This window comes from Dermacentor albipictus, chromosome 4 (genome assembly GCF_038994185.2).
Source record: "Dermacentor albipictus isolate Rhodes 1998 colony chromosome 4, USDA_Dalb.pri_finalv2, whole genome shotgun sequence".
In the NCBI taxonomy this organism is placed as follows: Eukaryota; Metazoa; Arthropoda; class Arachnida; order Ixodida; family Ixodidae; genus Dermacentor; species Dermacentor albipictus.
This window is the reverse complement of record NC_091824.1, coordinates 127,363,363-127,385,523: the sequence shown is the minus strand read 5'-3', so window position 1 is coordinate 127,385,523 and position 22,161 is coordinate 127,363,363. Positions and strand designations below refer to the sequence as shown.

Here is a 22,161-nt window from a genome sequence, read left to right as displayed (position 1 = left end):
GTCGTGCCAAATAATTCACGTGCAATATAGAAGCACGTGCAATGGAAATTTATGCAACTTCACCCTGCACATAAGTTCTAGTCGATATAAAAACGTCGACTAGAACGGGCGGTGGCGCCGCGTACTTTTATGGCCACTGAAGGACTAAGGTCACTCCAAGCGCTGTGCAGTTGAATATTCAATATGACAGTTCAGGAAAAACAGCATCCTCGCTGTTTTTTATTCCAATAAGCCTACAATATTCCAACAAAGCGACCCACTTGAACACATTTTTCCTTATGGATTCGGCTTTGGCTCTTCTAAAGTATTCCCGCTATGAATATCTTGCCACTCGTGTTTTGGGATAAGCTTTGACTGATATTCTTTTTCCACGCTTTATTATTTGAGTCGCGGACTGCCTTTTGTCATCTCATGCAGCCCCTACCTGCTTCGGAGCTTGCAAATCGCACATAAAGAAGCCACGGGCTGTTGGACGACAGGTGCTTGCCTGAGGGACGCAAAAAGAAAAGATTGCTGGTTTAGTTTTATTTTTCTATCAATTCTAAAAGAAAGACACCAGATGCGTTCTCTTCCACTGACAGCAGTTGTGCGGTGCGCTGGTTTCTCGGCTGCACATTCCAACGTAGTAAACACGGGGAAACATTCCCAGATACCATGTGGAGGCATTTCGAATACACCCATGGCTGCAGGTGGAAATGCTGTTTCTTAGTTTTCTCGAAAAAGAACCCTTATGCAAATAAACTAGCAAACGTCACAGAAAGCCACACTGTATGCTTATTGGGCTCATATTTGCATTGATTCAGTCGGAATGGCCTCATTCTCAGCACTCTTTCCAGAGCGATCTGGAAGCCAAAATGAAAGGAAAGTTTGTGCTAAAGAACTGCTTTCGGAAGTACGGAACTGAGAAAAGCAGCACCTTTGAAAGTCCGCGGTTTTTCTATATGTCGATCGCATCCGTAGCAACACGGCAATCTTTGTTCCGTTATCGGCAATGGATGTTTTTCTCAAGCTTTTAACTCCGCGCTAAGGGCCGTTGCAACAGAGTCATTATGTAACAATAGCCACACTTATTCGCCTCCTAGAGGGGCACAAACAATGCTTCCCACGTTTTGTGAAATTACGTGGCTTCTTTTAAGTCTTCCGAAATGGCGAGGCTTCTAGGTTGGTCAAAATTTCACGAGATGGTGGGAAGACACAAAACCTGAAAACTGCACTTGAAAAAAAAAAAAACATAACGATTCCCTCATTCGAAGCGACTAGAAGAATTAATTTGTGGTCGACTAGTGCCGAGATGACCAGGACTTTCCTAAATCAAAGGTTCATTAGAGTTCGGAACGGGCTTTAATTTTGAATTTTTTATACGCTTCATAAAGTCGTTAGAGCACGCAAAGCCATGCGAAATTTGCGATAACAGTGTTTTGGTGCGAGGAGAGAATGACTGAAGCCGTGGCGTATTTTGTTTTTGTTATTTTTGTTTGTTGTTTTTATATGCGCAAAACTGAAATGGCCTCACTCCAGGAAGAGGTTCGCTCGCACTTTTTCCCTTCTAATGGTGATTCGCCGATAGTATCTCTCTCACTGGAGTGTTTTTTGATAAATGACGGGAGTGAAAAGGCTTAATAGCGTTCCGTTCCAAAAAGCTGCAGGCCGGCTGCTCAAGTTGGCAAGAGAATTTCGACACAAACTGCTGTCTTGCTCATAATATAGGACGTGACGAATGCAGTGATTTTAATGGCCTGTGGGGCGAGCTTCTCTTCAATTCGTGTTTCTCCGCCCGCAATGTAATCTACACCCTTCCTTTATATTTATTTGGACAAAAGCTGGCGCAATTATTAGAGTGAGCATTGTCATGATATGTGCCTGGTAATTATCGTCGTTACGCTACACACTGAAACTAATTACAAACTACAGCCATCAGCAGGAAGAGGTGAATGCCTGTAACAATTTTATGCGAAGCATATTACAAGAGCTCAACCCAGCTCCTCAGGCGCGGCGGTGTCGCCATGAAACCACGTGACACCGTGACGTCACGACAGAGGAGAAGTGGCTTTGGCTCAACTCTTGCAAGACGGGCTGGGTGGGAATCGAACCAGGGTCTCCGGAGTGTGGGACGGAGACGCTACCACTGAGCCACGAGTACGATGCTTCATAGCGGTACAAAAGCGCCTCTAGTGAATGCGGTGTTGCCTTAGAAACGAGCTGTTTCTAAGGCGTGCGTCTCTTGCTCAGGCGCACATTTCGTTGCCGGGCCGAACGCTGCTTTGCTCGACGCTCACCGCGTCCAATGCGGGGCGCGTAGTCGCTGCCCTGTAGCCCATTGTCTTACACCCCTTGGCGGGTCGACGGGAACGCTGTCGCGTTCCACTCTTGAAGGCGAAGCAGTAATGCATGAGTTGTTTCTTCGTCTAGCCGAACCAAATATAGCCAAGCAACAGCAGTTCACCAGGCTAAACAGTGGTTCAACAACTAAAATAAAGGCTAGTATGCTTCGCATCCTGGGCTTAACCTTACCTAAGCCACAGCCATTTTTTTATTCTTCTGTTTAGTTGTCATTCACTAGAGCCCGTCCTATAGTTTCGATTAGTCTCGTTTGGTCTAGATTGGTGTGTATCCTTGTCCGTTTCACTTTGTATCTTTTCTAGCTTGCGTCTGCTCGTAGCTAACGTTTTGTTTGTGCTACTTTGCTTTTGTGTTGTAGCCTCCTTTTTCGTTGTAGTTTGCTTTTTGTAAATTGCTTCAGTTTATGGCTTGCTAACCATGCTTTATTTCATTTCTTTTAGTACTTGTCGCTGACTGCCGAGTACAGCCCGACAAGCGTCCATGGCTTGGGCTGACCGGTTTTTTGAATGTGTACTATTTTCATGAAATAAAGGATATTATATATTATAATTGTGTTACTGAGTAACAGAGCATAAGAATTGCTTCGCATATGTCTTTAAAAGTGCAACGCAATATGCTGTCCCAAGTACGACGACACGCACACAAGTAATTCCCAACGCGTGTAGCTCTAACCAAAAGGCGCAAAGTTAAATTAACTGAATTGAATTCAATTAAATCAAAAGCGGGGTTTTACGGGCCAGCATGACGATGTGATTATGCGGGACGCCGTAGTGAGAGCCTCCGCGTTAGTTTTGACCAGTCGGGGTCATTTGACGTGCACCCAATGCATGCTACACGGGCGTATTCACATTTCACCCCCGTTGAAATGCTGCCGCCACAGCCCGGATTTGATCCCACGCTTTCATGCTTAGCAGCGTAGCGCCGAATCCACTACGCCACCAAGGCATGTAAAGTTAAACTAACTAAACACCAACTAAAGGAACTAGGCCGGAGCGAACTACGCTATCTTTTAGAAATAGAGTACGCATTTATTCACTAACATGCTTTTTTTATTTGTAGTGATGCTGTTTTTTTTCTTTTTGTGTGTGTGTATGTGCTTGGAAGATGGAGTCAAATATTTCAGCCTGAGAAAAGACCTGTCGCAGTTGTCGATTGCTCTGATTTGTGCTCAATGCTTTGTTGAAGGTAACATTACATCTCAGTTCCTTTCAGTCACATCAGTGTGACGACTGTGGTAGATTTTCTGAGAATGGCGAAAAAAATGAGAAACGTACAGATAATCTATGGTGGCTCTGTATAGCCTCAATGTGGCAGTACCACCCAAGCAGTCTGGAGCCGACCTGTCCGTAGTGTAAGAAATAACTGAGTGATTGGCGTGCAAGTGTAACTTAATTCGCAGTTTGCCGAAACGTAATCTCAAAATCTTTTTTGCAAGATATATTTTTGTAAGCAGGATTCACAGCAGGATTCACACCAGAATAGAACATTCACAACAGTTAGTGGATGTTCAGCACTTGCATGTATGCTTAGGAACAAAGGTTGTGGCTCTGCTTAGAAGTACTCATTGAACAAGCAAGCGTTAGCTTATCGAAGACTTTCATAAGCCACCAGTATAACATGAGGAGCACCTGTACGCTTTCATTTAAAATAAAGGGTGTTGATATGCCGCATGGTAACCTGCTCACGTAGAAAAAAAAAAGAAATAGAAATAAACCTGCAATTTATTCGAGCGCACTACGTAGACTGATTCTGTACATACACAAAACAAAGAGCACGTTTCATTACTCAGATATGAAATTTACTTCGTTTGACGTGCTGACGTGAGCAGGAATTTAGCATTCTCAAATTTCTCAGGAAGTTTTGCTGGAGTAACCAGTTGCCCCAACGCACGGAGTGGTTCAGGGTAGAAGAACGAGAGAAATATTCGTGATCATTCGTGCGCTGTAGCCCCCGAACTGCTGTAAAGTGAATTATATTACCTAACTCGGTCAGGTGCTAACAGGTGAGTTTGGAACATGACTGCCAGAACCCACGAAAAAAAAAGTATGGTTAAGTTCAGCATGAAAAAAAAAATAGAAGAACCACAACTCTCTAGCTGTTTATGTCATTTCGATGTTTTTCTTGGATGAAGCGCGCTAAATGATCCCAAATAAACACCCTGGACTTCTGCGTAATCCAGCTCTTTCGAACAACAAACATCTGCCTAATTATCACGCAGCCATGCATATTGGGAGGGTGAAAACATGCCACTACTTTTCTGTAACCTCGTGCTCGTCGCCTGCTCTAAGAAAAATAAGTCACCAGGTTTCAGCAGCAAACGGCGTACCGTAAAAGCAAGGATCTAAATCGCGTTTTTATGCACAGGTAGAACGTTGAGAGGTAGCAGAATCGACAGCTGCTAGAAAGAATACTTGAAGTGACGATAATAAAGCTGCAGATAATATTTATAACAACATTAAAGCTCGTTGTGGACATAAGCTACAGTGAATATTTGCGAAAGTAATAGGATGCATTTTTCTGCACGCGTCATGCGTGTAGAAAATGTTGCAGTTTGGAACTAAGCAAATAAGCGAGTTATTGCGAACGTGATGTCGCTAGGCCGTAGTCAACATTTCGGAGCATGTTACGGTTGTAAGCATACTATTGTGAATCTAAATTTTGCGGTGACAATGATAGGGCAAAGAAGAGGCATCGGCTCAATGCACGCCGTAAGTTCGTGTCATTATTTTAACTGCTTGGTAACTGCAGACAGTAGAATGCTACAAGTAGCATACATTGTGACAGCCATCAGACTTATGTTTCTCTGAATAGCAGGGCCTTCTCACCCGTTGTTTTCGATAGCAAGATATTGTAACTGGACGGTTATATTTGCTGATGATAGGGACTTCTGTGGTTCCGTCTATCCTCAGGGCCCCATTGTTCTGTGAAACCTCGACTTTCCATGGCTGCTGCTGACACCCAAACGGATTTTGACGTAAAGTGACTTTCTCCGGTACACGGGCCATGTGAACAAGGCTAACTATTTAGCACCGTTCTGGTTAGATGAAAAAGCTGGACTGAAATAAGACGGACAAGCGCAAGCTTTATTCAGATCAATCTTGAATCCTATAAACCTTCCTGTATCTGTAGAGAGCCGCACCGTTCTTCGATCACCAATGAGCGAAGGAAGGAGATGACGCTGCATTGACTTTTCAAGGTCATTTACTTTTTTATCTTCAGAAGCTTAGACAGCGCCAAATCACCCCAATGTCGACCATTGCCCGCGAGTTGGACGTGCTGCGAATGAACACATGACTTAGCCACTCAATTTGCAACTCATTGCCCTCCAGAATGAGCGCTGTCATCGCTGCCACTAGCGACATGAGATACTAAGTGATGTTCGGAGCGTGACGCGTGCATTTCCTCGTCAGCTGGCAGAGCATGTCTTGTGTAATGAACCAGTGTCGAGAAGAAACACTTTCAGCTCAATGCCTTAACCTAAAGCATTCTTTTATTCTTATTCGTTTGTTTCTTCGTGTTCAACTCGCATAGTCATTATATTGAGTGTTTTGTTTTCCTTTGGCGTCAAATAAAGACCGAGCACTTTGCGCGCAAAGTTCGGTGTCCCTTTTTTGTCGCTGCGTGTTACGGTAACACACACAGCGAAGAAATATACGTGCACGCACTAAGTACCCCGGCCTTTCGAAAGAACGAAAGAAGCATGCCGTCAAAAGAAGTTTGTAGAACTCGAACGTGGCCAATGAAATCTCAGAGTTTGGCGTCGCACAACGCTTAATAAGGGATATCGACTCAGTTCGCGCAATAACAATGGAATACGCGCACTGCCTCTGACCGTAGCAATCTTCCCGACAATGGGGTCAGCGCGCGCCGCCGTAGCAGACGACGCAGATCACGCAGACTCGGCCCCTAGAGCGTCGGCGCCTGCGCGAACTGCTTCCACCGCCTGACTCCAGCGCTCGCCGCATCGCCGATGCAATGGGCGCGTTAAGTTAGCGCGCTCCGAACTCCAAAGGAGCACGCTCGAGTGCGCTCGAGTGCGACGCCTTCGGAGCTTAACTTAACGGCCATTTTCGCCGACTGTTTTCGGGTGCACGAACGTGCCGTCTGGCAAATGTTATGTTGCTTCCGCATCCGCTATTGCACTTCGCGCGCTTCTCGAAAATGGCCCCGCCAACCGTACTTCTGCAGCCCTTGTTTAGACGATGAAGAGGTAGAAGAACTTGACGCGCGGCGACGGAGGCAGCAGCAGCAGCTTACGATGCGATGCAAGCTCAATGCGCGCCAACACGTTGCCGATCTCGCCTAACAGCAGCTTCAGACGGCCGGCAGCGCGGCGGCGAGAGGAATGAGTGGGCAAGGAGAACGGACTTGCATTGGTGGAAAGAGTAGGAAAGACGTCATTTTTCCGGAAGCCGAAGCAGGTGCGCGCTCTCACGCACCGTTTCCAGGATGGTGCGCGTAGAGCGCGCTCCGCAATCACGCACCGGAAGTCGCTTTTTAGCCGTTAAGCTTAAAAGAGCGCGCTCTGCTGGCTAGAGCGCGCTCGAGCGCCTTAACTTAACGCGCCCAATGCATGCGCTCCGAGTTTTCCCCTAAGTGTGAAACAGACTGTACCAACAGGATAGAAGCAGACGCTGAGTAAACTGCGCGGCGCGGAAGGGCACCGCTCGAGGTACACTCGGCCTTCCCATTGGCTAAGAATTTTTGCAGATTCCGTAGCGCTGCAAGGAACTATTGAGACGGAGTATTTGCAAGGCACGAGTGAAATGTGCCCAAAAGGCGCGCGTATTGGCCGGATCGAGGCGCGTTCTGAGAGTTCAGGGCGTTGAGGGGAGCAACGTTAAAGACGTTGTCGTTTAACGGCGTGCAACGGTGGCGCTGGTAGTGGCAGTGGTAGTATCATTGACAGTTGTTCGTATTGTCAGGTTTTGCGATCTGAGAGAGATGTGCTAGGCACCAACGGCAGCGTAGGTTGTGCGTGAGATATAGCCACAGTGATGCCGTACTGCGAAATCGCGACCTGTCGCAGGTTCTCGTGAACGCCCGGGCCTGGTGCAAGTCCAAGCTCTGAAAGGAGACCATCTGCGATCTCGCAACTTGCGTGGAAATTGCGCAAGTGTCTGTCACGCATGTTGATGACGTAGTAGTGATTCTAGTGCTGAAGAAACCAGGTGGCGGAGCTGCTTTTGCAAAATTTTGGTAGGTCATGCATCGGCGGAAAGCACGAGCACAGAACATCGGAAGGCTCGCCTGCTGCTGGATGTGGTGAAATCTCGAATGCCGATAGCATCAAGAGGTCGCTGAAGGTGTCGCGAAGGCTGTGCTTATGGCGTCGCCGTGCCTGCGAAAGTGAAATTTGCGCCTAGTGGAGCCAGTGGGAGAGCCTCTGAATTGGCGATGCGTGATGCTATGTTCACACTACGGTCGTAACGCGCGTAACAGCTCTTTTGGCGTATCGAACGTAACGGCTGTAAAAAACGTTACGGCAGTTAAGCGGGCACCTTTGTTCACATTTACTGCTGCTTAAATTACGGCTTCTACAACAGGCAAATCATATTTGGAGCTTCAGAATCGACGTCACCAGCGGTCCAATATGGCTCCTGCCAACATGCGAGCGCTGGGCGAGATCGAAGAAATTCACGCTCAAAACAAACTTATAGTCATGTATTCAATCACCCAAAGACGACGAAGGCGACGCAGAAGGGTTTGGGTGCGGCAAGTATTTCTTGACAGGGCCGTGGACGGCGATTTTCACGACCTTTTCGCCAAGCTCCGAGTTGGTGACGCTGCGATGTTTCATAACATCATGCGCATGTCGCCCCAGCAGTTCCGCTTCCTTGAAAACCTAATGAGACCACTCATCGAAGTTCGGAGCACGCATCTGCGGCCATCGATTTCCTCGACGGATAAACCAGATGAACTGAAAACAGTCTCGCAAGGCGCACTGCAAAACTTTTCACGAACACAGCCAATCGTGCGCACGGAATGGCGGAATGGCACTTCCCGCGCCCGGAGCTGTCTGCAGACGGGAGGACGGAAGTGTCGTCACCGGTTGTTGAAAGCCGAAAGCTTATCGGTCATTGGCTGTGTCGCAACGGTCGTAACATAACAGTCGTAAATGTTGCCGACCCTTTAACACTCTCACCCACGATTTTTGGGAGAATTGCGCACGTTGGTACCTTTACGTTCGCAGTCTGAACTAGACGCATACGCTTGTTGCGCTTCCGCTTACGTATGTTACGAAAAATCGGCACCTTACGAACGTAGTCTGAACATAGCATGAGGTGCCCCCGAATGGAAGGCGGACAGCATGCGGGAACGTCCAAGGAAGGAGAGCGGCGGGCCGTAGAATAGCCGAAAGTGATTGCGTTTGGCTCAGTCAATTGCCTGGGAAGAATCGTCACGCAGCTACCTTTCAGCTCGGGAGGAGGCTGCAGGCTCGAGTGGAGGTTTGATGCTGGGGCAAGCGCGTGTTGACAATCTACACGGGTGGACGCAGGCTATGTGGGACGACAAGGCGCGAATTGACGCGATGGTTCAAATGGCGAGAGCTCTTGTGACTGAGCGCTTGAGGTGGCGCAGTGAGCAAGGACGGCTGCCCGCAAGTGCACGTAGAAGTCGGGCTAAAGTCAGGGACGGGGGTAGCTGCCGAACCTGGAACGCAGCCGGAGCTTGGAACCTTTTTGCGACGGACGTGCCTGTCCAACTGGATAAACCATATGTCCGACATGCCGAAGTAGAATTACCGGACATCCTACAAGTGCGGCACCTCTGCAGGGCCACATGAGGTCACGTCACTCTCACCCTGGTAGAGTCGGTGCGCTGACGCTGGCATGGCTGGGCTCTGTCGTCCGGGCCACCAATTTGTCGGAGTCGGTGCAAAGAGGCGGCTGCCATGGCCACGGCTTATTTAGGCCCGCCAGCCATGGTGCGGTGAATCCCGAGTGATGCAGCTGCCGTGAGCCTTCTTCTCACCGGCTCGGCAGGCAATAGTCGCGCCTCTACATGTTGTCACGTGGTAGTGACGGTAAAGAAAGCAGCCAAACTGGGAAAGACGAAACTAGCGTTTTATTGGGCGAACTTGTGGCCTCAAAAAGAGGCTACACTCAAAGAACGGCGACAGCGGCGACCACAGTCGGTGAGCTTCAAAAATCTGATCAGCGGGTCAAGCGCGTCGGCATTTATACAGCAGCCGTCGAATGTTCCAGCCTAATCGTTGGGACCCGCGTGCCTTCCACAAAGTTCTACACCATTCGCGTCAGGCGATGAAATCAGATAACACAAGGTTCGGCGACAACAGACAGCGCATAGAAGCATCGATAACTTCCCAGAAACTTCGGATACATGCAGGCTCGTCCCGCGCTGTGCGATAACATTTCTTAGGCGGCGAAACGTGGTCGCCCGATAAAGATAAGTACACGTGTCAATCGCTGTGCGATAACATTTCTTAGGCGGCGAAACGTGGTCGCCCGATAAAGATAAGTACACGTGTCAATATAATATTTTGTAATGAGGCTTCTCGCAATAATGTTACCTTAAAAGGCTCGCAAAAAGGCATAGTCTGGCATCCTGCGCTCCATCGTGTTGCCAAGTCCGGTGACGAAAGGTTAGATTGCCACATCTTGATGAGAGCGAAATGCAAGAATGCGTGTGTACCATGCATTAGGTGCACGTTGAGAACCCAAGGTGGTCGAAATTACTTGCTAGTGCCCCACTACCGAGTCCCTCATAATCATATCAACGTCTTGGTACAAAAAAAGAAACACCAGAACTTAATTTTTTCCCTGTGCTCCTGTGTGAACAGATCAGCAGATTAGTAGACGAGCGCTTCACCGTGATAAGTACAGCACGCGGAGACCCTCGCATTCACAAGATGGCGCTCTAACGCAAACTGTAGCTGTGTGCTCAATGCTGCGTTAATTAAAAGGTATTTTCAGAAGATGGTGCAGAATGCTGATACTAGATTTTGCCGACGTATATTTCGAAAATGGTAGTTACAAAACAAGAGACGAAAGAAAGTAGAAAGGAAAAATAGTTAACCCGAAAGTCCAGTTCGCTGTACCACATCATGAATTTGTGCGGTGAATGCACGACAACGTTGCCGAAAAGTACGCCAGGGAAATGAGCGACAGCTTTGATTGTATGGGTGGCGTCTTGCGCATCGCTCGACCTTCCAATCCAGCATGCGCGAATGCATGCTACGCGTGAAGCTAATCGCCAATTCTAGAAATATTCGACGGAACTACTTTTCAATGTTATGATACGTATCGCACATTCGAACATATGTTTGCGTACGCATAACTAAGTGGTTCAGCTACCAAAGCTAACTTTACAATATTAATTTCTTGCGTCAGTCCGATTCACACTCAAGGGGTCGTCAACGCATGCTAATGATGCAAATATGTGGAATGTAATGACTGTTTCAGTTTTATTCCAGCTACATGTTTAGAAATACATGACATTAAAGCGTGCACTGGACCGCATTTTCACTGGTGGGATCATTATGCATGTATGAGTGATTCACTTTATTGCGCACTTCGTAACGGTACCGAGATTAACGAATCAGTGTTTGCGCCCTGTGGAGACAAGAAAAACAGACGCTAGCCAATCTGCACGCTGAAGCACATTGCTATGCAGTCAATCAGCTCTTTTTTTTACCATACAGTGCAATGGCTTATACACACATCACTGAGGCGAGTTTCCCATTTCGTCACGGTGTTTCATCACTCACCTTTGCTTCTGTTTATTGTAGTGGCAATGATAATTACGTGCTGCCGTTTCGTTTTGCTCCTTGGCAGTGCAGGAAGGTACAAGTAATGTCTGTACACATTTACTCTCTTCCACAGATGAGGATGGTGCCTGGTTGTGCAACTACCCACGATGATGACGCGTCGTATATTTACTATTTTCCTGGTATCGTTATAGTTTGTTTGAATAACTTAGTTCTCCAAGTTCCCTCGCATTACGATATTTCTGCGAGTGCAGAAACTCGTTACTGCGTCAAACGATCTCAAATGGAAGCGGCATTCGTTTCCGAAAGCTACGCGTCACTGACAAGCTTCTTTTTAGAGACATATTCTTTCCGCTGGTGATAGGTACTTGCTTGTTATATTTGCCTAGCACAGACCGCACTCTGCACAAACTAGCGGCTTGCCTTTTTTGAGATCTTGGAACTAGTGTACAGTATGCAAAGTGACGATAATTAAAAAAAAACGAAGCTGAGCCAGCGGAATGCCACTACGAATTAGTAATGTACGGTCTATTTCAGCAAATATAACAGAAATAATGGACTCGAGAAAAAACCAACTTTTTAATGAACATTTGTTGCGGAGACAGACTTCAGGAGTTGTGAAATCATCGGCAATACATGTATCTAAGGAGATTTCATTATTTACTGTTTAAGTTACCAATCACATATTACGTAAAAGGTTGCTCAAGAAACGTCAATGGCCATGACATTTGCACTTCGTAGGAAACCTAACAATTGCACCGATCTACAATTTTTTGTCTCGAAACTTACGGCATTGGTGATCCATGCCAAGCGGTTCGAAAAAGTTCTTAGGTGTGAAGAAAGGTTGTTGCATAAAACACTTAAATAATTGTTTCCTGGAGGCGGGGAATAGTATTTTGCCACCTGCAGTACTTGGCAGAGTGAAAAGGAAGAGGCAGGAAAGGACAAAAAGAAAGAAGTTTGTGTGCTACCTTTAACGCCCGATAGCCAGGTGCCACCACCGTGTTTTTCAGGAGCCAGCTGTCCTCAATAAACGTTGCCAATCCCCTTTCAAAACAGCCTACAATATAGGATACCTATGACATCGGTGCGATGCTACATTGGCTAAACAAGGCGCTGCTTCAACGTGCACTTGCGCGTCCTACTCATCGCACGTAGAAAAGCGAGTTGGAGATAAAAAAAGAATATTTATAATGTTAGTTGTAGAAAACGTGCATTATGGTTAGATAAAGTAATCACACCTACAACTCACTGCGTACAGTTTTCTGCCTCTTACATAGAGGCAAGAGATTGTGTACATCTAGCAACAAACTGCGAAAATTGTCTCTTTGAAGGCCCGCAAGCAGACGCACCTTCTTTGTGCAGACAGTGATTCGAGCCTGGTCGTACCCAAATAAAAGAGTTCTTGTTCTTCGAGATTATTTTAAACTTTCGCGTAGACAATGAAGTGATAAATTCTCTCTGAACGGCTGTTAATGTGTAAAATTTTATCTACTACGTTTTGACATTACCTGTACATACTCACGCTAATGTTGTAGTCTAATAATAATTTTGATAATTATATTCTTCCTAACGGCCCTACTAGTGCTCGGTCATTGTATTGTCTTTTATTTGTGGTTATTTGTATACGCTGTGTATTTCAATTATCTTTTTTTTATTTTTCATACCCGCTAACTTGGCTACCTGGCTGCACTTGTGGACGAATTTCTTCTTTTTTTACACATTTAGGGAGAAAGACGACGTCATATACAGATATTTTTCTGAATACATCTGTCTCTTTGATTGCAGGAGCTTAGTGATGCACGAAAGCGGGATTTACAAAATAAAGTTGTCAATTTTCGGAGCAGGACAAAGAGTGAGATGTACTTGTTTTGTTTTGCACAAAGGAAAGTAGTTAAACGGGCTTTTCGCATGGCACGTTTGGATGACGGGCAGCACTGAGTTGTGTGAGCATTGTAACTGGTGATCTGTGCTAGGAGCCGTAATCTCGGAATAAAACACACAGTGAATTTCTAAAGATAACAAGTGTCACATCGGAATCACTGCGAGGTATTCAGCGACAAAAGGAACAATAAGAAAAAAGCCTTAATTATGAACAAAGCCGTCCTTCAAGGGACAAAACGTTTTCGATTGAATTCACAGAATTGTTTCACATAACGATGTATTCAAGCACAGTTTGGAATAAGAGCTCTACGTGAGGAAATAAAGTCCTCGACAAATAGCGATGCCCACAGGCAGCTCTTGCAGGTTCAATATTCTCATCGCTCGGGCGAAGGACGGTGTCTTTCGCATACACACGCTGAACCGTCGATTCATTGAACTCTTAAAAGAAGCTGCGTGTTCTGGTTTATTGCATCCTTCGCGAATATTTGATAGAGCGCTGCTGACCCAGCAGTGTCACGACTCCTTGCGCTGACTTTGAATTCATTCGCTGAGGTTTATTTTAGTGATGCTTTTTCTCCTTTCTTATGTAAACTAAACTTCACTTTTTTTGTACGTAACGCTGCTTATATAGGGAATGCGGGAAAAAAACACGATATAAAAGTTATACGGATCCCACTTGCTGTGAAATTTCTGTTTATGCGAACCTTTCGTTTGATGTTTGGAAGGGACGCTGTACTTGTTCAACGACAGTTTGCAAGTATAGCCTACGCGACGAACTTCGGCCCTGTTTCACGAGAAATCAACCTGAGGAGGTATTCTGTAAGATTCCACCTAGTGGACATGTCCACTTCGTTTGCTGCTGGTGCGCTGATTGGCTGTGGCGCGTGGTCGCTGCGGACGCGCAGTGCAGCCCAACCCCGCTATGTGGACTCTTACAGAATACCCCTCCCCCCCCCCCCCCCCCCCGGATGAACGTAAACGTGTGGCGCTCCAGCACCGCAGACGCACCCGACAGAAATCAGTCTATCGCCCACGCGGCATACCAAAACGGAGTTCTACTGCATGAAGTGTTGGCAGGAGGCGTACTTTGTTTGCACCAGTTAAAAGTACGGTCCGGTTTAGCTGCCGTTTGATGAATGCGTGTCGACGCCGGCCGGCTTCGCGTTTACATGTGAATGCGCACTCATTTCACGCAATTCTCCGCTGTGCATCGACGCTGCTACGCCTCGCCTGTTCGAGCGAAAATATAGCGATGGCGATAGAGATTCACCGCTCTGTTCGGGGATCATCGCCGGCACACGACGCTGCTCCACTTCGTGCTTACGGGCCAGCGTGCACTTTGCGCTCGCGTTCCCACCGCAACGCGGGAACGCGAGCACTGTTAACCTCGCCAGCACTCCAGCGTGCCGACGGCGTATTAAATATGCTTCGCAGCGTACTGAAAACGTTCCTTCTCCTCTCGATGCCTCTTTCGAGCCGCTGCCTCTACTGCACTAAGAAGACGCTTCGGACCTACTTTGTTTGTGCTCGAGCTCGCTTCTGAGCTCAATATACGCTTGTTTGGGACCGATTGTATTAGAAGTACCTAAGCGTGTGAATCATGGTGGAAGATAGCATCCAGAAGCCTGAAAATAAAGGGGGGGCAGGGCACGAATGAAGGGGCAGGGAAAGCTTCGCAGACTTAGCCTTAATTACCAATTAGTACACGCCAGCGCTATTGCATCAGTGTGCTCGACAGTGTGTTCGATGCGTCTTCTCGCATTCTTCGTGGTGTATTGAGCTATAAGTTGGCCTTGACCTGATTGAGTTTTTTCTCATAATTTGGTAATTATATTCGTTGACTAAATAAAATGCAAGTGTGCTTGTTTTCATTCTATATCAGGCTTCAAGTTGCAAGTGAACGCGTTTGGAAAAAAGCAAAAGAGGTGTGGTGTTATTTGAATGGGCAATACTCCTGCGGAGCAAAATACATTTGACACCGAAAAAACAAGCGACATGTGATTGGTAAAAGTTGTGCATACTAACCGCATTTTACAACATAGTCACACTACGCGCAGCATTTGTTATTCACACTAGTATGCTGAGCAGCAGAGCAGAATGGAGCAGGCGTGGTCACACTGACTACTGCTTGAAACAGCATTGAATGAACTACATGCTGCATAAAACCTAAAAAAAGTGAACTTGGTGCGAGATGGAAGAAAATCGTTTTGCTTAGAAGACCCGTCATCTTGTGCACAAAATGACAGAAATAAATCAATGTGAGAAACGATATACGTGGCTAAAGAAAAAAGAAAGTGCTGGAATGCTTCTGGTTTGAAAAATATAACACTAATCTGCGCCTCCTTTATCTCTCATAACTGCTTACAGGAAATGACTTCCGTACATTCTTACTGACTTCCAACAATTTGGGCCGGGAAAGTAAGTAATGGTCATCGTACATTGGGCTGCAGGACAAGTTATGGAACACTGCGTCGAGACTCAGTCTTCACAATAAATCATCGTTTTTCTTGCAAGCAGTTTTTGCAGTTCCTCTACAGAGCTCCTACAGCTAATGACATACTATCCTGATTACAAGCGAGTTTTACACGTTGACAGGGTTGTGTCACGAAATGTAATGTATCATAATTCGGAAGCTCTGATCCTGCTTTATTTAAAAGTGCAACTTAAGGGTTTTGTTAAGGGTTACCGCAATGCTCAAGAAGAAGTCGAAATAAGTCTCCATCCAGCCTTCCTTTACCTCTACAAAGGAAAAGCATACGCGACAACTACGTCAACTGTTCAGTGAAAGGTATTCTTGTGATATATGTTCTCGTAAATTCGAATACCCGGGAAATAGGTAACGTTTTTGCAGTTGCTTTATCCACTGGCCAGTTGTAATTTAGCACCAAGTTCGGCTTCTCCTTTGACGGATACATAGCGTCAATTCTGGACTGCTAAAACAGCAGGTAGGGTTAATGCATTTTTTAAAATGCTTTTTTTACTACCATGGCTGCTGCCTCATAGGTAACTGTCATTTTGTGAACCATCGCAAAAGACGGAAACAATTTAGCAGCCTCTGTTAAAAATGTAAGGGCCCATGTGCACTCAACAGACCAATTACGGGATCTTGTGTCTGAACAATATTGTTAATGGCCCAGGAGAGTCCATACTATATGTCGAGGCTCCTATTTCTCCTGGTAATAAATGTACTGAACTAAAGGAATATTATAAGTAACGATAAAGACAGCGAGAAGAAATAAATATAGGCAGTTGTATTGATAAAGTTATAATATTCAAGCCGTTTTAGGGGACGCTGAAACATAGGACATTATGAATATTAGCGAAATTTCACGCCACCTGGTGCCATCTGTTGCTACCACCTTTACAATAATGTACCAAATAACCATGCAGCCTTTAAACTGCATCCGACTATATATGAATAAAATGGCACCGGGGCAGGCGTCCGCTCTGCTATGCGCTACTCAACAGTATGAAGTTGTATCTCAACGAAAAAGCATTCAGACTCAAAATTAGGGATAGACGCAAGTCTGAGAACTACGTACGGCATACCGCTCAGTTGCCCCTGCTAGATGCGAGCCATTTTCAATGTGGGAAAGCTGGACAGAAAGCCGATTTCATAAAAGCTTTAACTGAACAGCTGAATAGGGAGCAGCTTTAAACGCTTTGCTGACAAGCACAGGTCAAGCTTGTTTCCTTTTGTGCGGCTCTCCCTGAGTTTGATGCGCGCTGGTTTATTTGCAAACAATTGAGATTATAATTATTACAGATGCACTCTACACCACCACAACGTTTCTTTTTTCGATTGGATGTCCATGCGTGTCCCCTCAAGAGCTGTGAACGTTGAAAATACCGTAACACTCCACTCAGCAGTAAAAATTCAAGAAAGCCTCTACGTCGGACGCTGTTTCGCTTGGCGACATTCATGGTCAAAGAGTAGAAGCAAAACAATTTTTGGTGCCATTTTTTGATCAAAAGTGCAAACATGACGTGGTAAAGACTCATCATGACGGATCGGGGGCAGCGGCGTTCTTCCCATGAGAATGAGGTTGCTGGTGCCATGACCAGCTGGGAAGCTTGGATTCTGAATGTAGTTGGAGAAAAAATATCCCTGAATTTCGACTCAGGCTTTTCAAAGAGCCCCAGGTAGTCTAAGCCAAGCCGCACATCTCCAGTACGGCGTCTCCCACAGCTCACACTGGAGCTTTTAAACGATAAGCACCCACATTGTAATCATGTCGACGTAGAGTGAAAGTGAAGCAGTAAATTTCTGCTAGCCGAACATTGTCATTGTCATTCGAGAGAGTCGGTAGATGAGGACACTGGGCGCTTCCTACATCATCTGTCTCGGCATACTGACTTGCGATATGGCTTTACGCAGGATGACACTAGCGAGGTATAATGTCTAAAGGGGTACAGACACAACGCTGTCTTCATGGTTTCTGATAAAACTTGTGTTGCATGTGGTACTGCAGATGTATCGAAACCTTATCAAACTCAACGAAGTAACTGTAGCTAGATATATTTTGTGATTATGCGAAGTGATATTTAACTTCTTTATAATATTTCCAGAGACCACTTTGGCGTTTCCAGCCACTGTCACAGGAATTGCGCAGTGCTTTCTTTTGTACCTTTTTGGTCAGTTTTCCACAGTCGAAATGGAATAGAATTGCGCTTTTACCAAATGCTGATTTACGTAAACATATAACTCGTATAGTTTTCTGTACACAACAAACAAGAAAAATTATGCACTAGAGCGTGTCTAACCATGTCGCAGTGAGTTTAGCCTGTCTACTGTGACCGGTAGTTCGAGTCTGCTGGCATTGACAGCCACGACATATTCTCATCTGTGTAAGAAAAAACAAACTTAGAGCTATTAAAGCGTGCAGCTTCTCTTACCTGGTACTTCCGGTTGTTCGAGTTACTGGGTGACACACTTAGTATGAACTACACGTACGAGGTTGTTCCGTGCACGTTTACTCCTGGCTTGGAAGCACAACGGAGGTGTATGTCGTTGTCAGCTGACTTGTCTTGTGGGGTTATAACTAGAGTTTGGTATTATAACTTTAGCGTTTTCTTTATTCTTTTGGAAGACCCTTGTAGAGAGGTTTATCAGTGAAAATAAAACAGCTTTTAATGAATGCGCGGTATCTTAACTGAATTGCTGCTACCAATGAGATAATAAATTTAGAACCAACCAAACCTCGATTGAATTTTGACAGAAATCAGCTTAAATATCTTCAGAACTATAGTGGCAGGGAGTGCTTTAGGAAAAAAATTAGGTTAATTGAGAGAAGTGCGGTATACTCAAGCGTAGTGTGCGTGGTGCGCGTGGGATGCGTGATGCTCAGTATTTTGTTTTCGACACGTAAAAGCCAGCGCTACAACGGACGTATGTACGGACAGCGAGTGGTGAAGTGCGTGCACAGGTGTAATAAAAACACCACACGCACAAAGAAAACACTACACGCAAGCGATACAATGATGAGCAGACAAGGGTGCAATGAAAATGCAGTGCTGATTCAAAACATGCGTTACACTGATAAAATTAGGAGACCTGACGTTCGGTGCTAAAGTTATATGGTACATATTCGAATAATAAGTTGCAATCAACAGGCGCTGAAGAATCTCTGCTTGAAAGTATGTTTTCGGTCCCATATTCAGCAAGAGCACCAAGGAATTGCCGAGCGTGACATGAGTTGTCAAATGCTGCACAAAAAAGAAAAAAAATAATAAATACACAAAACATCGTGCGGTTTACAGTCGTGTAATTTTCTTATATAAGCATTTCAACAATTTTTTTTTTGAGCTTTGTAGGGTGTTCTTGCTCGCTGATGCCTCATGCGGAAAATGGAGCTCAGGGATTATACTGCTCGAACTCCCTCAAAACTTTGTGACACGGCGCAAACTACTCCTATATGATAACCACAGAGCTTTGTCGCCAACACAGCTTTATCGACGTTTTCATCCCGTGGACGAAAGATGTGCTTAATGCGAATCTACATGTCTACGTCCAGATAAATAGCATCACAACTGTCTCGAATGCCAGCTATGCACGCCATCAGTCGATGGGTTTGCTAAATGCAGTACCACAGGAGCCTTCGGCTCAGCAGGCTCGTGTTTCCGCTGCAACGAATACTTATATAAATAAGTATTCGGGATGAGAAGGTTAGCCCACCCTAATGGTTATTTCGCGGGAATATCTGCACGCAGCACTTTCTTTCCTTTCAAACAGGAAAAAAAAACTAAACTGCAGAAAAGTCAGCACTAATGTCCGATCCGGAAGTTATCGCTCAGATAGCAAAGCCTAAACTGTATACGCGTGACAGGCTCCTTTAGTATTCTCGCGATGAAGAGCCCCTGCACCTGTTTCAGCCTTGAAAAACTGAACTAAGTTCTGTCGGCTGGTACGTCACAAGCAAGCACATATATTTGCTTACATTATGGACGAACGGGACGTGAACGTAATTGTCGAAGGCCCATACTATGCTAGAAAATTTCGACGCGATAGAGGTGCATTAGTCGCAAAGTTTCTGCTCAAATGAGCAGAAAAAGGCTGGCAAGTTCTTGCGCTCGATGAAGTCACACGGGACATTTGCAAGTCGTACATTTCCCTCCAGGCAATATGGGAACGGAGACGACATCACTGGCAAATTTATTCAAATGGTGTCGCAGGCTAACGCACGTGAACGGTACCTCCAAAATGATCCTGCGAAAGTGCTGTAATAGCTCAAACTTCGCTTGAGGCTATATTCGGGAAAGGGAATTCGCGACCACAGAAAAGCTAGACGCAGCAATATCTCTGTGGGTCCCTGCGATGTTTGCGTTTGCGCGTCCATTGCCAGGGCTGTGCACGTAGGTTTTGAGACCTAATAGAATACGTATAGAATAGTACAACTTGCGATTTGATTCGAATATCACTTGAATTATGTCTGAAGCAGATCTAATATCGAATATTTTGTAAATAGTTTGCGAATATTATACAGCCTTCTCGCAGTTCGCTTAGCAGTTTCACATCCTGTTATTTACAACAACAGAAAGTTTCTGTCGATGCAATCTGCCTTATAAAGCATGCTTTACCCAAAGCACAACAGAAAAATCAAGAACAATTAAAGTGTGTTCTCAAACTCAGAAACTTTCGACACATCATGCATTATGAGATAAAATTTAGGAATGCAGCTTTGTTGACCACTTAATGCCTATGTATACATCCGCCACGACAATGACCTGCCTTGCCTGCCATGACCTGCCTTGCAAGGATTTTATCATTCCCGCTCATCAGCCGTCCACTGTGTTTTGAACTCCTAGATTTGTTTGCGCGCTGCGCACCATCAGCCCACCATGTCATAAGAATAACCAAGCTTATGCTCTCCGAATGCTGGCACCAGGTCCGCCATCTGCAGTTTTGCCTCCGAGTCCTCGCCACGTCACAAGCTAGTGGATGCAGCAACTGGGAATTGGTTTCCAGAGCTGAAACTTGTGAGGCGGCAAGATGGAGCGCGTTCCTGTCCACCCGGTGTCTTGCATCGTTGAGCGCGTGGAAACGAGTCTGTTGTGGCAATCCGGCACCTACGTCTGCCAAAGTGACGGACCTTGGTGGTTGCAATGTGCCTAGCAAGGTTCATGATGTGCTACAACATGGCCTAAAATTTTGCAATGAATCAAACGTCTGTCCCTTTCTTAGGCCTTGTTAGAAAATTAGCCAGTCGTTCTAATCCTGAGAAGCAGACTAGGTGTGCTTCAGAAGGTGTTGACTGCCTTCCCTTGGGGGGTCGCACTTACAGTACTTATATAGCAATGAAGTAGTCCGTAATAACGGCTCTGCCATTATTACGGACTGCTTCATTGGGTGGGGGAGGTGGGGGGAGGGCGTCATTAAAAACAGCAAGCGATGACTGCGCTGCAACACAGCAGCAGTTGCTATGGTGTTTGAACAAGATCATGAGCCCGCAAACAGACGCCTAGTATACGTATTCCCGAAGTACAGCTACGCTGCCTTTCATGTATCGTTTATCATATCTGCATGCAGCTGGGGTGAATTTTTTTATCATTTGCTACATTGTAGCCTTGCGAATTCGCTCTAAGAAACAAGCATTGACAGCGATAGCAAAATTTAGCGTTGCGCTCGAACTCATCTGGTGGTAGTCTAATTATAGGGGGTTGCGACGGGATTAGGGTTCTAGCCCTGACTCTCACAGCCGGAGCCCAGCTAGGCCACAGATGGCACCGGTGGTGGACAATGCTCCGTTATTACCTGCCACCTGCCCAGCCGAGCAGTCCGTAAAATTTTTAAAGGATAATAAGCTACCCTTGTCGCAGTTTGATAAAGAGGGGGTTTCGTTGTGTTGTCGCATACTTGCTTTCAAGAAAAGGCACATGGTGCTGTCAGTAAGAACTTTGATGACTCAGTTAATGCCGCGACGAGGGTCAAGAAGACGGCCTTGCCGTGATGCCAGGATTTGCATCTTAATGGCCTCAGAAAGCGTATGTTAGCCACGAAGGGAGACGTACTGACAATGTTCTTTTCTGCTAAGGCCCATAAAGTTGACGTTCCTCTCAGAGCAACTGTAATTGAAAGAAAGTCTTGGCACGAGCAAATGTTAAAATTTGTTCAGAAACAGCTCGAAAGGTTGCATGTCAATGGTCCCTTCAGGTTGCACAACTATAATGAACTCGTTAACTACCTTCCGGTGCATGAAAATACCGGGAAGTGTTGCTCGGCTCCTCTATTGACGTGGAAGAGCTTTCTTGCTCCCTCCCCCAGGTTGAGCTTTTAATTTCTGTCAAGAAGCACATCAAAAGAACCTTGTCACGTTGACTTACAACATGTCCCTGGCTTCTTTGTTGACAATTTCATTGAAGCGCTAAGATTCCATCTCTCTTATACCCTTCTTGTTTTTTGACCAGTACACTTTTGTCCAAAAATATAGTGTTTGCATCGGTTCGCGCATAGCGCCTCTTTTAAGTGATTTCTTTTTATCTTTTGTCGACAATCGCACTTCATCGTTACTTGAGAATACTTTTGTAGCTAAAATGTTTAGGTATCTCGATTTTAATTAATTTAATTTAATTATGGGGTTTTACGTGCCAAAACCACTTTCTGATTATGAGGCACGCCGTAGTGGAGGACTCCGGAAATTTCGACCACCTGGGGTTCTTTAACGTGCACCTAAATCTAAGTACACGGGTGTTTTCGCATTTCGCCCCCA

General features: G+C 45.7%; 1 protein-coding gene across 7 annotated transcripts in view; it reads right to left on the bottom strand.

Annotated features, from left to right (window-relative positions):
* Positions 1-9,458, bottom strand: part of LOC135899594 (uncharacterized) — a 226,049-nt gene extending 216,591 nt beyond the window's left edge. For all 7 annotated transcript variants that reach the window (XM_070537565.1, XM_070537564.1, XM_070537566.1 and 4 more), the window contains exon 1: positions 9,145-9,458. In XM_070537565.1, the coding sequence (XP_070393666.1) occupies positions 9,145-9,237 (93 nt within the window). In that variant the 5' untranslated portion in view covers positions 9,238-9,458. The remainder of the gene's footprint in view (positions 1-9,144) is intronic.
* Between the last annotated feature and the right edge of the window lie 12,703 nt (positions 9,459-22,161).